The sequence below is a fragment of the Macaca fascicularis genome, chromosome 1 (genome assembly GCF_037993035.2).
Source record: "Macaca fascicularis isolate 582-1 chromosome 1, T2T-MFA8v1.1".
NCBI lineage: Eukaryota > Metazoa > Chordata > Mammalia > Primates > Cercopithecidae > Macaca > Macaca fascicularis.
The window spans coordinates 189,868,731-189,883,891 of record NC_088375.1 but is presented as its reverse complement, the minus strand read 5'-3'; the positions used below and the strand labels follow the sequence as shown (position 1 = coordinate 189,883,891).

At 44.6% G+C, this 15,161-nt stretch overlaps 1 protein-coding gene across 7 annotated transcripts in view; it reads right to left on the bottom strand.

Annotated features, from left to right (window-relative positions):
• The window catches only part of EIF2B3 (eukaryotic translation initiation factor 2B subunit gamma), a 146,259-nt gene that overhangs the window by 10,414 nt on the left and 120,684 nt on the right, over positions 1–15,161 (bottom strand). For all 7 annotated transcript variants that reach the window (XM_074008645.1, XM_015451901.4, XM_074008631.1 and 4 more), the window contains 2 exons: positions 14,601–14,678; positions 13,901–14,049 (listed from right to left, as the gene is read on the bottom strand). In XM_074008645.1, the coding sequence (XP_073864746.1) occupies positions 13,901–14,049; positions 14,601–14,678 (227 nt within the window). The remainder of the gene's footprint in view (positions 1–13,900; positions 14,050–14,600; positions 14,679–15,161) is intronic.

Here is a 15,161-nt window from a genome sequence, read left to right as displayed (position 1 = left end):
GTGCAGGTTTTGCAAAATTACTCCGAAAATTGTAATGCTTCACTGGAAAGGAGGCCATGAGAAAAACAGAGTTCTATAGTAAGATCACTGCTTGGCCAGGCACACCACACTATACTATGTGGTGGCACATCACATATGAGGAAGAAGGCTTACTGGGAAGCAAGACTGCCTCCAATTTCTTGCTCCTCTTCTGGCTTTAGGTAGGACTTTTCTTCAGTTCTTTCAAGGGAGGAAAGGGAACTCCCATATATCTAATGTCTAATACATCTCAGTCATTATATACAGCACTTTGCACTAATTTTGTTTTATTTATTATTATTATTATTATTATTATTATTATTTGAGACGGGAGTCTCGCACTGTTGCCCGGACTGGAGTGCAGTGGCGCAATCTCGGCTCACTGCGATTCTCCTGCCTCAGCCTCCCAAGTAGCTGGGATTACAGGCATCTGCCACCATGCCCGGCTAATTTTTTGTATTTTTAGTAGAGATGCGGTTTCACTATGTTGATCAGGCTGGTCTCAAACACCTGACCCACCCACCTTGGCCTCCCAAAGTGCTGGGATTGAGCCACCACACCCGGCCTACACTCATTTTATAACTGAATCCTTTCAGCAAACTTGTAGGGATGGTGGCATTTATTCCAATTTTTACAGAGAAAATTGAGACTCACAGATATCAGGCAATGTGCCCAGGCCTAAAGTGACACTCCACTGTATCACAGGTTCCTACCTCAGATATTGACTTAGAGAACATTCGGCAAAGAGCCATGAAACTTCTCAGTAACTCTGAGGATGGGCAGGTTCTTTTCTTTTTTGAGGATTAGTTGGCAGGCTTTCTAAACTACTCATGACCCTGGGGGAAAGGGAATAAAACTGAAGATACGTGTAGCTTTTCCAGGCCTGTGACTAAGGTCTGCTTTAGGCCAACTCAACACTTGGGCCCAAAGATTATGGCTGAGTCACCTATATCTCTCTAGGTACTGGGAGCCTCCTAACCTAAGCCCTTCTAAGCTGGTCCAAGAATCTCTCTACAGGAAGAGCCATGTGTTATTTTTATTAAAAATTATTTTTTATTATTTATAATTTAAAACTTTTTTTTTTTGGGAGAGATGGAATCTTGCTATGTTACCCAGGCTGGTCTCAAACTCCTGGCCTCAAGTGATTCTTCTGTCTCAGCCTTCAAACTGTTGGGATTACATGTGTGAGCCACTGCATCCGGCAACTATGTATTATTATTATTATTATTTTTTGAGACGGAGTCTTGCTCTGTCGCCCAGGCTGGAGTGCAGTGGCCGGATCTCAGCTCACTGCAAGCTCCGCCTCCCAGGTTTACGCCATTCTCCTGCCTCAGCCTCCCGAGAAGCTGGGACTATAGGCGCCTGCCACCTCGCCCGGCTAGTTTTTTTTATTTATTTTTATTTTTTTTTTAGTAGAGATGGGGTTTCTTTTTTTTTTTTTTTTTTTTGAGACGGAGTCTCGCTGTGTCTCCCAGGCTGGAGTGCAGTGGCGCGATCTCGGCTCACTGCAAGCTCCGCCTCCCGGGTTTACGCCATTCTCCTGCCTCAGCCTCCGAGTAGCTGGGACTACAGGCGCCTGCCACCACGCCCGGCTAGTTTTTTGTATTTTTAGTAGAGACGGGGTTTCACCATGTTAGCCAGGATGGCCTCGATCTCCTGACTTCGTGATCCACCTGCCTCGGCCTCCCAAAGTACTGGGATTACAGGCTTGAGCCACCGCGCCCGGCCAGAGATGGGGTTTCATCGTGTTAGCCAGATGGTCTCGATCTTCTGACCTCGTGATCCGCCCGTCTCGGCCTCCCAAAGTGCTGGGATTATAGGCTTGAGCCACCGTGTCCGGCTAACTATGTATTATTTTTAATGAAATATTTTACGTATAGAAAAAAGCCTGGAGAATAATATCAAGAACACTTGTGCATCCACCAAACAGCTTAAGAAACCAACAATCCAACTTGCTAAGCGTCTTTCTTTCATCCCATTTCCTTCCTTCTTCCACCAGGGTATCCATTATTTGACTGTGGTGTTTATTGTTCCTAAGCATTTTTACTACATATGTTAAACATACAATATTGTTTTGAATGTTTTAAAATTGTACATACATGTTACCATTCTCTGTGTATCCTTCTGCAACTTGCTTTCTCCAACATCATATTTGAGATTTATCCAGGTTAATTGAGATAATGAGATATAATACTTGAAGAAATGATCTTACCTTTTCCCTGTTTTCTGGTCACTCTTGCTCTTCAGTCCTCTAGATTAAAATGTACTGCTCCAGTGAGCAGGCTAAAAATTTCTTCCTTTTAGTTCTGTATGCCCCCCCTTCACTATACAAGGTTTAGTGGTGAGAAATGTCCCCCTCCTAAGAAATCTAAGTCCTTATATTCCGTAAGCAGAGGCTAGGGAGCTTAGGGGAAATCAAAAGATGTAACAGCCTTAAAGAGTTAAGCTGCAGAATTCTTCATCTAAGAAGATGGGTTTAGTGCAAATGGTTCAAAGGTAGGGAATAAACTAAAAGCCATTAGGAGTCCCTTTAATCCAGGGGATCTTCCCAAAGTGTCATAATTTGGTGTCTTCAAGAGTATGACAGAAGTGCTGGGCGTGGTGGCTCATCTTGTAATCCCAGCATTTTGGGAGGTTGAGGCAGACGGATCACCTGTGGTCAGGAGTTCAAGACCAGCCTGGCCAACACAGCAAAACTCCATCTACTAAAAATACAAAAATTAGCCTGGTGCGGTGGTGTGTGCCTGTAGTCCCAGCTACTCAGACAGCTGAGGTGGGAGGATAGCTCGAACCCAGGAGGCAGAGGTTGCAATGAGGCAAGATTATGCCACTGCACTCCAGCCTGGGTGACACAGCGAGACTCTGTCTCCAAAAAAAATTCTTTTAACAATTATGTTCTTTTCTGCAACTCTAATTACCTCTAATTAGACTTATATTTAAGAGGATTCACTTTTATACCTTAAACTATCCATTTTCATTTCTTCCTTGGCTATACTATGCCTTCAAGTAGAGTTTTCCGGAGGGTTCTTGGGTGACACATGTCCTGAGCCCTGGAATACTTCTGATGCTTTTACTTAGCAACCATAACTGGCTACAGGATGCTTTTGTGTTTTCTTTCCTTGTAGGGATGAAATATGGAAGGTTATAAGATTCTTAGGTCACAAACGTTTCCCTTCTAAATTCTCTAAATGTTGTTTCACTGTCTTCTGGCCTGAAATGTTATCATAGAAAAGTCTGAAGCCAGGCTGGGTGTGGTGGCTCATGCCTGTAATCCCAGCACTTTGGGAGGCCAAGGCAGGCGGATCACTTGAGGTCAAGAGTTTGAGACCAGGCTGGTCCAACATGGTGAAAACCCGTCTCTACTAAAAATACAAAAATTAGCTGGGTGTGGTGGCGCACACCTATAATCCCAGCTGCTTGGGAGGCTGAGGCAGGAGAATTGCTTGAACCTGGGAGGCGGAGGTTGCAGTGAGCTGAAATTGTCACTGCACTCCAGCCTGGGTGACAGAGTGAGACTCTGTTTAAAAAAAAAAAAAAAAGAAATGTGTGAGGCCAGCCTGATTTTCTCCCTTCTACGTGGCCTAACGTTTTTTTCTTTCAGTTCTGCATGCCTCGGTATTCTGAAAAAATGATGTTTGATGTTTTTTCTTTGGTTCACCCATGTTCCCATTCCTTCTTCTCCTTATGTTGAATCTTGGTGTTCTCTTTGGGTTTAATCTAAATTTCATTGTATCTGGCAGATATTCTGTAGTCAGTGCACAGGTATGTGTAGGTTATTTCATTTTATTATAGATGAAGCTTCCTTCTGTGGTTTTGTTTTTTAAATTTGGTGAGCTTTAAGGAATGAAGCACTCATCCACAAATTTTTTTCTATATTTGTGACATTCTTACCAACTTTTTTTTTGAGATGGAGTTTTTCTCTTATTGCCCAGGCTGGAGTGCAATGGCATGAACTGGGCTCACTGCAACCTCCACCTTCTGGGTTCAAGAGATTCTCCTGCCTCAGCCAACCGAGTAGCTGGGATTACAGACCTGTCCCACCACACCCGACTAATTTTTTATGGGGATTTCTCCATGTTGGTCAGGCTGGTCTCAAACTCCTGACCTCAGGTGATCTACGTGCTTTGGCCTCCCAAAGTGCTGGGATTACAGGCATGAGCCACTGAGCTCGGCCATCACTGGTACCAACTTTTAAAATTTTTATTTATTTATTTTCTTTTTCTCCCTCTCTATAATCATGTGCAATATTTTTTTTCTAGAAGCAGAGAGGGATCTCTTAACAGATATTTAGCCAGTTATAGTAGAGGGGTTAAATCAGAGATCTCCATTTTTCATTCAGTAAATGCTTATAAGATATCTACTATGTAAAAAATGCAGTATTAAGAAGTTAGGGGATATAAAGACATATAAAATTATTTCTATATTTAGCCAGGCACGGTGGCTCATGCCTGTAATCCCAGCACTTTGGGAGGCTGAGGTGGGCGGATAATGAGGTCAGGAATTTGAGACCAGCGTGGCCAGCATGGAGAAACCCCATCTCTATTAAAAATCCAAAAAATTAGCTGGGCATGGTAGTGCACGCCAATAGTCCCAGCTACTTGGGAGGCTGAGGCAGGAGAACTGCTTAAACCTGGCAGGTGGAGGTTGCAGTGAGCCCAGTTCATGCCACTGCACTCCAGCTGGAGTGACAGAGTGAGATTCCCTCAAAAAAAAAAAAAAAAAAAAAAAATATATATATATATATATATATATATTCAAGGAATTTATAGTTTAGTTGAAGAGGGAAGAAAGATGCAGTAAGTGCCACAGTACCACGTGAGCATGAATAAAGTGTTATGGGTGCACAGGGAGCACAGAGGTGGGGGAAACAGTTTATGGCTATGACAATTTTTTTTTGAGACGGAGTCTTGCTCTGTCATCCAGTCTGGAGTCCAGCAGTGCAATCTCGGGTCACCACAACCTCTGCCTCCCAAGTTTAAGTGATTCTCCTGCCTCAGCCTACTGAGTAGCTAGAATTACAGGCATGCACCACCAGGCCCAGTTAATTTTTGTATTTTTAGTAGAGACGGGGTTTCACCATGTTGGCCAGGGTGGTCTCGAACTCCTGACCTCAGACGATTGGCCCACCTTGGCCTCTCAAAGTGTTGGGATTACAGGTGTGAACCACCATGCCTGGCCGGCTATGACATCTTAAGAAGGCTGCATGCAAGAGTTGGAATATGCATTGGATCTTGCAAGATGGGTAGGATTTTTACAGGAAAGAGCTCCAAAGAGAGGCAATTCAGGCAGAGTGAATGTCAGAAATAAAGGGAAGTAGGAATGGGCAGGGCAGTCAGTCAGTTGAGTTGAATGGTACACTCAGGGTAATGATGAGAAGTAGTAATTTCTTACCTGGCGCTGAGGGCTACATTTGGTAACTGCAAAGAGCATGGAAAACCTAGGTGAGAACCTGGCTTTCTAGCCGGCCAGCATGTGAAGATGCACTCTAGACTGCTGCTTGAGTCATGTGCCTTGGATTAGGGGGAAATGCAGGAGAGGTTGCTTGGGACCAGGGGACCAAAGATGCAGAATACAGGGCTGACACTCAAGCCTTGACAATGAAGTGTTCACTACACTGCAGATTCCTGAGCATCAGCTGTCATATAAAATGCCAGAACATGAGAAAGATGGGCAGGAGCTTTCTCTGAATAGTCTCGCCTACACCTTCTCCAAGGTGGTCCTATTAGCATCCCTCAAACCCTGAAGACCTTGGGCAGGTGTCCAGAAAACCTCAGCAAGCTTTCAAGCCTCAGCAGCCCACCACTGTTGGCAGAGACAAGCACACAACGAATATGAGAAACTCCCTTCTGAACAATTTTATGCTCCTACTCTGCCACTTAGCCAAGATGTAATAGCAGCAGGGTAATCAAGTCTCACTTGACTGCAATTTAATTACCTTTCCCAGATTTACCATAAGTAATTAAAACGAAGTGACCCCAAAATAATGGGAAAAAGTTCGTATGGGATGTAGGATGTCTGATCTTATCAGCAGGAGCTCATTCGCAGGATTGGGTAATTGTTAATGGCCTTCCCAGTCATTAGCCTTGCGTGGGCTGCCTATAGCTTTACCTCAACTTTTTTATTTAAAAAAAAAAAGAAGTAGCCAGCCTAGGCAACATAGAGACTCTGTCTCTAAAAAAAAAAATAAATAAATAAAAAGAAAAAAAATTAGCCATGTAGTGGCACACGCCCGTAATCCCAGCTACTTGGGAGGCTGAGGTGGGAAGATCACTTGAGCCCAGGAGGTTGAGGCTTACAGTGAGCCATGATTGCGCCATTGCACTCTAGCCTGGGTGACAGAATGAGAACTTGTCTCCTCCAAGACAGCAAATGACTATGAGATATGCTAGGCCTTTTCTCTGAACTTCTTTTCTCACACAGAAAGCTGTAGTGTCTTAAGGAGTCATGGTTTCCTCACCAAGTCTCTTCATGTCAATTAGGATACTAACACTAACACTGGACTTTTTTTTTTTTTTTTGAAACAGGGTTTTGCCATGTTTCCCAGACTGTCTTGAACTCCTGAGCTCAGGCAATCTGCCTGCCTCAGCCTCCCAAAGTGCTGGGATTATAGGTTGTAGGTGTGACCCACTGTGCCTGGCCCTGCCCACCCACAGAAGGGCAGGGAAAGGTTGTTAATTAGAACATATGGGGAAAGTTATGCCATTGTCTTCCTTGGAAGGTCTGAGAGAATGGAAGCCACAAAGCCTCATGAGTTACTTGGAATCAGGTGATCAAATGGATGAAGGCAAGTGTAGTTCTGGTTTAGAGAATGGTGATGTCTGTCAGTCCTATCCAGGAGTCTAGAAGAGGACGTGGCGTAGCAGGGGTGCAACAAGAAAAATGTCTGGAATGCTACATTTATTCATCTATAAAAATACAGGAGTTCAGCTGGATGACTTCTAAGGCCTCATCTCACACTAGCATTCTAGACTCAGTGCTGGAGCCAGACCATGAGAAATCATGAAGTTCCGATTTCTTTTAAAGGTAAGAGGGAGCTTTCAAAAGGTTTTTAACAGAACAAGGATGTGATCAGAGATATTCTTTAGAAAGACAATGTTGGCAACATGCCATCCTTGTGAAATGGGATAAAGTAGTAATATAATAACAACAACAATAATAAATAAATAAAAACAGCAACTAACTATCCTAAATGCTTTGTATGACAGGGCACAGTGGCTTAGGCCTGTAATCCCAGCACTTTGGGAGGCTGAGACAGGCAAATCACTTGAGGTCAGGAGTTCGTGACCAGCGTGGCCAACATGGTGAAACCCTGTCTCTACTAAAAATACAAAAACTAGCCAGGTGTGGGAGTGCGCACCTGTAATCCCAGCTACTTGGGAGGTTGAGGCAGGAGAATTGCTTGAACCCGGGAGGCGGAGGTTGCAGCGAGCTGAGATCATGCCATTGCACTCCAGGCTGGGCGACAGAGTGAGACTGTCTCAGGGGGGAAGAAAAAAGCTTTATATTTACTAACTAATTTAGTATTCCCCATAAACCTACACGGTAGTTCACTTTTACCCCATTTTATAATGAGAAAATCAGGCACAAAGAGGTAAGGCCATTTTTTTTTTTTTGAGATGGAGTCTCGCTCTGTCACCCAGGCTGGAGTGCAGTGGCATGATCTCAGCTCACTGCAACCTCTGCCTGCCAGGTTCAAGCAATTCTTCTGCCTCAGCCTCCTGAGTAGCTGGGACTACAGGCGTGCGCCACCACACCCAGCTAATTTGGCCAATTCTTTAAGAGGCGAATAAGTGACAGACCCAGGATTCAGTTTGTCAGTCTGACTCAAAGCGCATGTTCTTTTTTTTTTTTTTTTTTTTTTTTTGAGACGGAGTCTCGCTCTGTCGCCCAGGCTGGAGTGTAGTGGCGCGATCTCGGCTCACTGCAAGCTCCGCCTCCCGGGTTCACGCCATTCTCCTGCCTCAGCCTCCCGAGTAGCTGGGACTACAGGCGCCCACAACCACGCCCGGCTAATTTTTTGTATTTTTAGTAGAGACGGGGTTTCACCGTGGTCTCGATCTCCTGACCTTGTGATCCGCCCGCCTCGGCCTCCCAAAGTGCTGGGATTACAGGCGTGAGCCACCGCGCCCGGCCTCAAAGCGCATGTTCTAATTCATAAGAACAACAGGGGAAGGGTAAATATAGAAGACAAAGAATGATGAAGACAGGAAAAGTAAGTTAGAGAACACCACAATGTAGTGGTGTAGTGGCTCATGCCTGTAATCTCAGCATTTTAGGAGGCACTCAGGAATTCAAGCCTGAGCAACATAGTGAGACCTGGTCTCTACTAAAAATAGAGTGGCGCATGCCTGTGGTCCCAGCTACTCAGGAAGCTGAGGTGAGAGGATCATCTGAGCCCAGGGTGTCGAGGCTGCAGTGAGCCATGATCACATCACTGCACTCCAGCCTGGGGGACAAAGAGAGACCCCATCTCAAAAGAGAGAGAGAGAAAGAGAGAGAGAGAGAGAGAGAGAGAGAGAGAGAGAGAGAATATCACAAGAATGATTCGGGAAGGAGACAAAGACTTTATCTCTGGGTCTGACCTCTTCTCCTGAGCTCTAACCACAAACTGAATACCAGACATCTCCACATACCTGATGCCCTACAGGAACTTCCAACCTCTTGTGCCCTACACAGACCTTGTCTCCCATAAATCTGTCCCTCCTTCCTCATCTCAGTTGAGTGCACCACCATCCACTCTTTCCCTAACTGGAAACCTGGGCTTCACCTGTCATCTCTCCTCTTCCTTACCCCACATGTCCCCTCTTTGCTCATTCCTTGTCAGTCTCCTTAGATTCCTTTTCTTATGTCTAAAATTGCTTGCTGTTAGTTCCCATTCCCCAAGGTTTTGTTTTGGTTTATTTTCTTTTCATGTCACACACTCTCCCTGGGTGATTTCATCTACTCCCATGGCTTCAGCTATCAGTTCTTTTTTTTTTTTTTTTTTTTTGAGACCGAGTCTTGCTCTGTCACCCAGGCTGGAGTGCAGTGGTGCAAACTCTGCTCACTGCAACCTCCACCTCCAGGGTTCAAGTGATCCTCCTGCCTTAGCCACCCGAGTAGCTGGTGTTACAGGCGTGTGCCACCACACCCAGCTAATTTTTGTATTTTTGGTAGAGATGGGGTTTCGCCACATTGCCCAGGCTGGTTTCGAACTCCTGGGCTCATCCGCCCACCTCAGCCTCCCAAAGTGCTGGGACTACAGGCATGAGCCACCATGCCCAGCCTTCAGTTATCACTTCTGTGCCTGCCACTTCCAAATTTGTACCTCAAGCACAAGCTTCTTTCCTAAGCTCCAGCCCTGTAGATCAAGGCCTCCTGCACACCACCATGCATTCAACTTGTCCCAGATGGAATTTATACTCTCCCCACCTCCCAGCCTGCCAATCTTGCTCTTCCTCTACTAATTTCTATCTTGAATAGCACACCAGAAATCTTATTGCTCAAGCAACAAATCTGTTTTTTTCCTTAATTTCTCTTTGACCTCATATATCTAGGCAGACATATGTTTTATAGTTTTTAATCACCTTATTGTCTGTCGTCTTCATCTCTACTGCTATTTATTGCCTTAGTTTAGGACCTCTTCTGTTTTACCAGAATTATTTCAATGGCCTTTCTGCCTCCATGTTTACCCTCTTCAGGCCAACCTTCCTAATGTAGCCCAAATAATCTTCCTGAAATGCTAATTTAATCATGCTGTTCTTTTGCTTTCAGCTCTTCAATTACCATTACGTATCAAACTCCTCAGGGAATAATCCATTACTTGGCCCTTGTCCATCTGCATGTATAGCCTTCTCTCTTGTATCCATCCCTCTCTGAATCATATTCTGGACATGGTGAATTGTTTATCATTCTTTCTTTTTTTTTTTGAGACGGAGTCTCGCTCTGTCACCCAGGCTGGAGTGCAGTGGCCGGATCTCAGCTCACTGCAAGCTCCTCCTCTCGGGTTCACGCCATTCTCCTGCCTCAGCCTCCCGAGTAGCTGGGACTACAGGCACCCGCCACTTCGCCCGGCTAGTTTTTTGTATTTTTTAGTAGAGACGGGGTTTCACCGTATTAGCCAGGATGGTCTCGATCTCCTGACCTCATGATCCGCCCGTCTCGGCCTCCCAAAGTGCTGGGATTACAGGCTTGAGCCACCGCGCCCGGCCATCATTCTTTCATATAACAAATACATTTATTGAGTTCCTGTAGGCCCTCAGGGTATAAAAGTGAATAAGAGAGATAAGGTACTTACATTCTGAAACTAATATTTTACTTGTGAGAGACAAGTAAAGATAGGACTAGATAGTGATGGTGTTATGAAGGAAATAAAACAGGTTGATGTGATGGCGGTCAGTGGGACAGATTATTTCTAACAGGGTAGTTGGGGAAGGTTCCTCTGAAGAGGTGACATTTGAGTTAAGATCAAAATAAGGAGATGTTTCTGGAATAAGATATACTCTTTCATAATTCACAATCTTTTTTTTTTTTTTTTGACAGGGTCTCACTGCAACCTCTACTTCCTGGGCTCAGTTGATCCTCCCACCTCAGGGGTTATAGGTGCACACCACCATGCTCAACTAATTCTTTTTTTTTTTTTTTTTTTTTTGAGACGGAGTCTCGCTGTGTCTCCCAGGCTGGAGTGCAGTGGCGTGATCTCGGCTCACTGCAAGCTCCGCCTCCCGGGTTCACGCCATTCTCCCGCCTCAGCCTCCCAAGTAGCTGAGACTACAGGCGCCCGCCACCACACCCGGCTAGTTTTTTGTATTTTTAGTAGAGACGGGGTTTCACCATGTTAGCCAGGACAGTCTCGATCTCCTGACCTCGTGATCCACCCGCCTCGGCCTCCCAAAGTGCTGGGATTACAGGCTTGAGCCACCGCGCCCGGCCAACTAATTCTTGCATATATATGTATTTTAAGACAGGCTCTCAGTCTGTTACCCAGGCTGCAGTATAGTAGCACAATCTTGGCTCACTGCAGCCTTGACATACTAGACTCGGTGGATCCTCCCACCTCAGCCTTCCAAGTAGCTGGGACTACTGACGTATGCCACCACTCCTGGCTAATTTTTATAGTTTTTGTAGAGATGTGGTTTCGTCATGTTGCTCAGGCTGGTCTCAAACTCTTGGGCTGAAGTAATCTGCCCACCTTGACCTTCCAAAGTGCCGGGACTATAGGTATGAGTCACCGTGGCTGGCCACTTCACTTTTTATGTATCTAGAATACCCTTGGCCAGGTGCAGTGGCTCATGCCTGTAATCCCAGCACTTTGGGAGGCTTCAGGCCAGGAGTTCAAGACTAGCCTGGGCAACATAGTGAGATCCCTATCTCTATAAAAATTTTTTTAAAAATTAGCTGGGCCTGGTGGTGTGCGCCTGTAGTCCTAGCTACTCGGGAAGCTGAGGCAGGAGGGTTGCTGGAGCTCAGGAGTTTGAGGTTGTAGTGAGCTGTGATCATGCCACTGTACTTCAGCCTGGGCAAGAGAGGGAAACCTTGTCTTGAAAAAAAAAACAAAAAACAAAACAAAAAAACACCACCTCCAAAACCACTCCTTTCTCCAGCTCAGGTGGCTCTACTCATTGTCTAAGATTCAGCTCAAGGGTCATTTCCTTAAGCCTTTCCTGACCCTTTCCTCCCTTCTGACCTTACAGATCTTTACCACAGCACCTATCACTTCTTACTGCACATAGTATAAATTCCTTGAGGGAAGAGATTAAGCCTTATGTCGTTTCGTTTCTTTCATTGCCTAGCACAATCTTAATCATAGAGTGGGTCTGTTATATCTGATAAATCAGTGAAATGCTTGAGATGGGTCTCTATTAGTGGTGTGCTGAAGCTGGCTTGTTTCAGCTTGGGAGAGGCAATTATTAGCATCTCTTCTCAACTCAGCGTTCAGTGATACCATTGGCTATAGTGGAATAATTTACACCACAGAAATTAGCAAATGCTTTGAATTACGTCACTTATTTTTTCCTTTGGAGAGCTGGTTGTCAACAATTTATCAGCACACCACTGGTAGCAGCGTACCACAAAACTCTGGATATTTTTGGCCAATTGATGTTAGCAGTTTAAGGCAAATACTTCTGAAGGTTTTGTTATGAAAAATAGCAGTCCCCTGCAACTCCTATTCATTTCTCTCTTCCCAGAGGCAACTCTTCTAATTCTTTCTGCTGAGTATTTTGGTATTACTTCCATGCCTCTAGGTATTAACATAATTGTATTACTAGTTCTTTATTTTTTCAGCTTTAGGCATTATCAATTGACTTTCTACAATGAAAAATGAGAATTTAGCTCTCCTTTCTCCCTTACCCCCATTTCCCTTTCCATCTTTCATCCTTTCAACAGAGTTATAGCATAACTTTGGCCAGTAGTCAGGTTTACTTTATTATGACTATGTAAATTCTATTCTGTAGCTGATTCACAGCAAACTATGGTCTTTTCATTTCTTATACAGGTTATGTATCCCTTATCTGAAATACTTGGGACCAGAAGTGTTTTATTTATTTATTTATTTATTTATTTATTTATTTATTTATCTGAGACAGAGTCTTGCTCTGTCACCCAGGCTGGAGTGCAGTGGTGCAATCTTGGCTCATCGCAACCTCTGCCTCCCGGGTTCAAGCCATTCTCCTGCCTCAGCCTCCCGAGTAGCTGGGACTACAGGTGCACACCACCACACCTGGCTACTTTTTTTTTTGTATTATTTTTAGTAGAGATGGGGTTACACCATGTTGGCCAGGCTAATCTTGAACTCCCGACCTCAGGTGATCCACCTGCCTCAGCCTCCCAAAGTGCTGGGATTACAAGCGTGAGCCACTGCGCCAGGCCAGAAGTGTTTTAGATTTTGGATTTTCCTTTTTTTGGATTTTGGAATATTTGCATTATACTTACCATTTCAGCATCCCTAATTCAAAAATTGGAACTTTCAAATGTTCCAATGAGAATTTCCTTTGAGTGTCAAGTTGGTGCTCAAAAAGTTTCAGATTTTGGAGCATTTGATTTTGGGTTTTTGGATTAGGGACATTCAATTTGTACAACTTCTTCATTTTCCCAGAGTTAATAACTGTCTTGTTTTTGTTAGTGTTGTTTTTTCTATGTTATCCCCAATTCAACTTCAAACTTTTAGCCAGTTGTCTAAATTGCCTTTCAAATGTTTGTATGTATCTAGTATTTTATCAGTTGCATCTTGCTGAATAGATCTTTTCTGGATTCTTGGGTTTTGTTCCACTTTGGATTAACTAATCCCTTTATGCCCCATTTAAAGCTGACATTCTTATCTCTGTTCACTGTTATCCCATGGATTCTTTTTGCCTTTTTTCTGAGTTGAATCTCTTGTTTCTTTTTTTTTTTTTTTTTTTTTTTTTGAGACGGAGTCTCGCTCTGTCGCCCAGGCTGGAGTGCAGTGGCGCGATCTCGGCTCACTGCAAGCTCCGCCTCCCGGGTTCACGCCATTCTCCTGCCTCAGCCTCCCGAGTAGCTGGGACTACAGGCGCCCACAACCGCGCCCGGCTAATTTTTTGTATTTTTAGTAGAGACGGGGTTTCACCGTGGTCTCGATCTCCTGACCTTGTGATCTGCCCGCCTCGGCCTCCCAAAGTGCTGGGATTACAGGCGTGAGCCACCGCGCCCGGCGAATCTCTTGTTTCTGATCTTTCTCTTTTTGGTTTATTTTCCATTTTGGAGGAATAAATTTCCTAGTAAAGTTGAGACTTTTCATATCTGAAAATGTTTTTATTCTATTGCCCTCCTGATTAGCACTTTGCCTCGGTATACACTTTTCGGTTAAAATGAACTTTCCTTCAGAATTTTGAAGGCATTTTTCCATTATCTTTGCCTCAAGTGGGTACATGGGGAAACATACCCTTCCTCCACAGTGACTGAGTTCATGAGAAGGCAATTGGTAATAGTCACTCTATCTTTTATGAGACAGGATGAACCAATGACTGAGCGCTTAATGGATGACTTCTCTCCAATCTGTGTCTCTGGCCCGATGAGGCTGTCAACTCCAACCTGTAAAAGGCAAAATATAAAACTCTGTCCATCCATCTCAACCAACTGCAAACCACTCTCCAGATCTTTCAAGCTGGGATCTAATGGGATCTTTCCATAGAGACACTTCAGTAAGAGGGGCCATCATCAGTATTTCTCAGGGCCACAAGGTCATACAACACCTCTGAGACCAACTCAAAACTAACTGAAGCATGGGCCCTCCTCCCTTGCCAAGAAAACAAAACAAAACAAAACAACAGACACACATACACACTCATGCATTTGTGTGTACAGATGTGCTCTCTTAAAGAGAGTGCTCAAATCAGAATTAGAAGGGGGACAGATTGAGAGCTCCTGTGCCTGAGTCCCAGCACTATAATGGACCCTTCCTTACAACGTAATTACTTGCCCAGGCAGTCTTGTTGAGTGAGATTTTATTCTTAGAACCCAGCTGTGATTTCCCTGGGGCTAACGAGGTTCAGGACTTGAAGGCCTCAATCCGGCTTCTCAAGGACAAGTCTCAGTGCTCCCAAAGAACATCCCACCCCTGCTCTGGCCACACTAGCACTTACCAGGTGTTTGCTGACAATCTGGGCTGATGAATGGACCAGTGGTTCTTCTGGACAGAGAGCAGACAGCAATTTGGGCACCTTAAGGACAGAGATTTGGTCACTAAAGATCAGAAAACACCTTAGGTAGAACCCAGGGCTCAATCAGAGATATGGGGAGTTCTCAGCCATAGCTTCCTGTCTGAGTGAGGGAGAGCAGGAGGCTGCTGCATTCCCCCTAGGATGAAGATAATTCATGCTGCAGCTTCTAGATGGCCTTATTGTCAGTCTCTTAGCTGTGAATGCTCCTCCTTGAAAGTAATGCCATGTCCCTTGGCTGGGAGGCACTGAGACAAGTCTTTGAGTTACCCACATAGCACCTCTTGGAAAAGGAGTCCTGATCAGGTTAAGGAACACCCTGAATCCTGATCACAGGCATCCTGGGTTCCGGGTCACCTCCTGGACCACTGTGACCATGCATGAGGTAAGGATGAGATCCATTTTAGACAAATTCCAAAATAAGGAAAGACCCTGAGAAGGCATCCATCCACCAGCCAAAAGAAAACATGAAGGGGAAGTTCACAC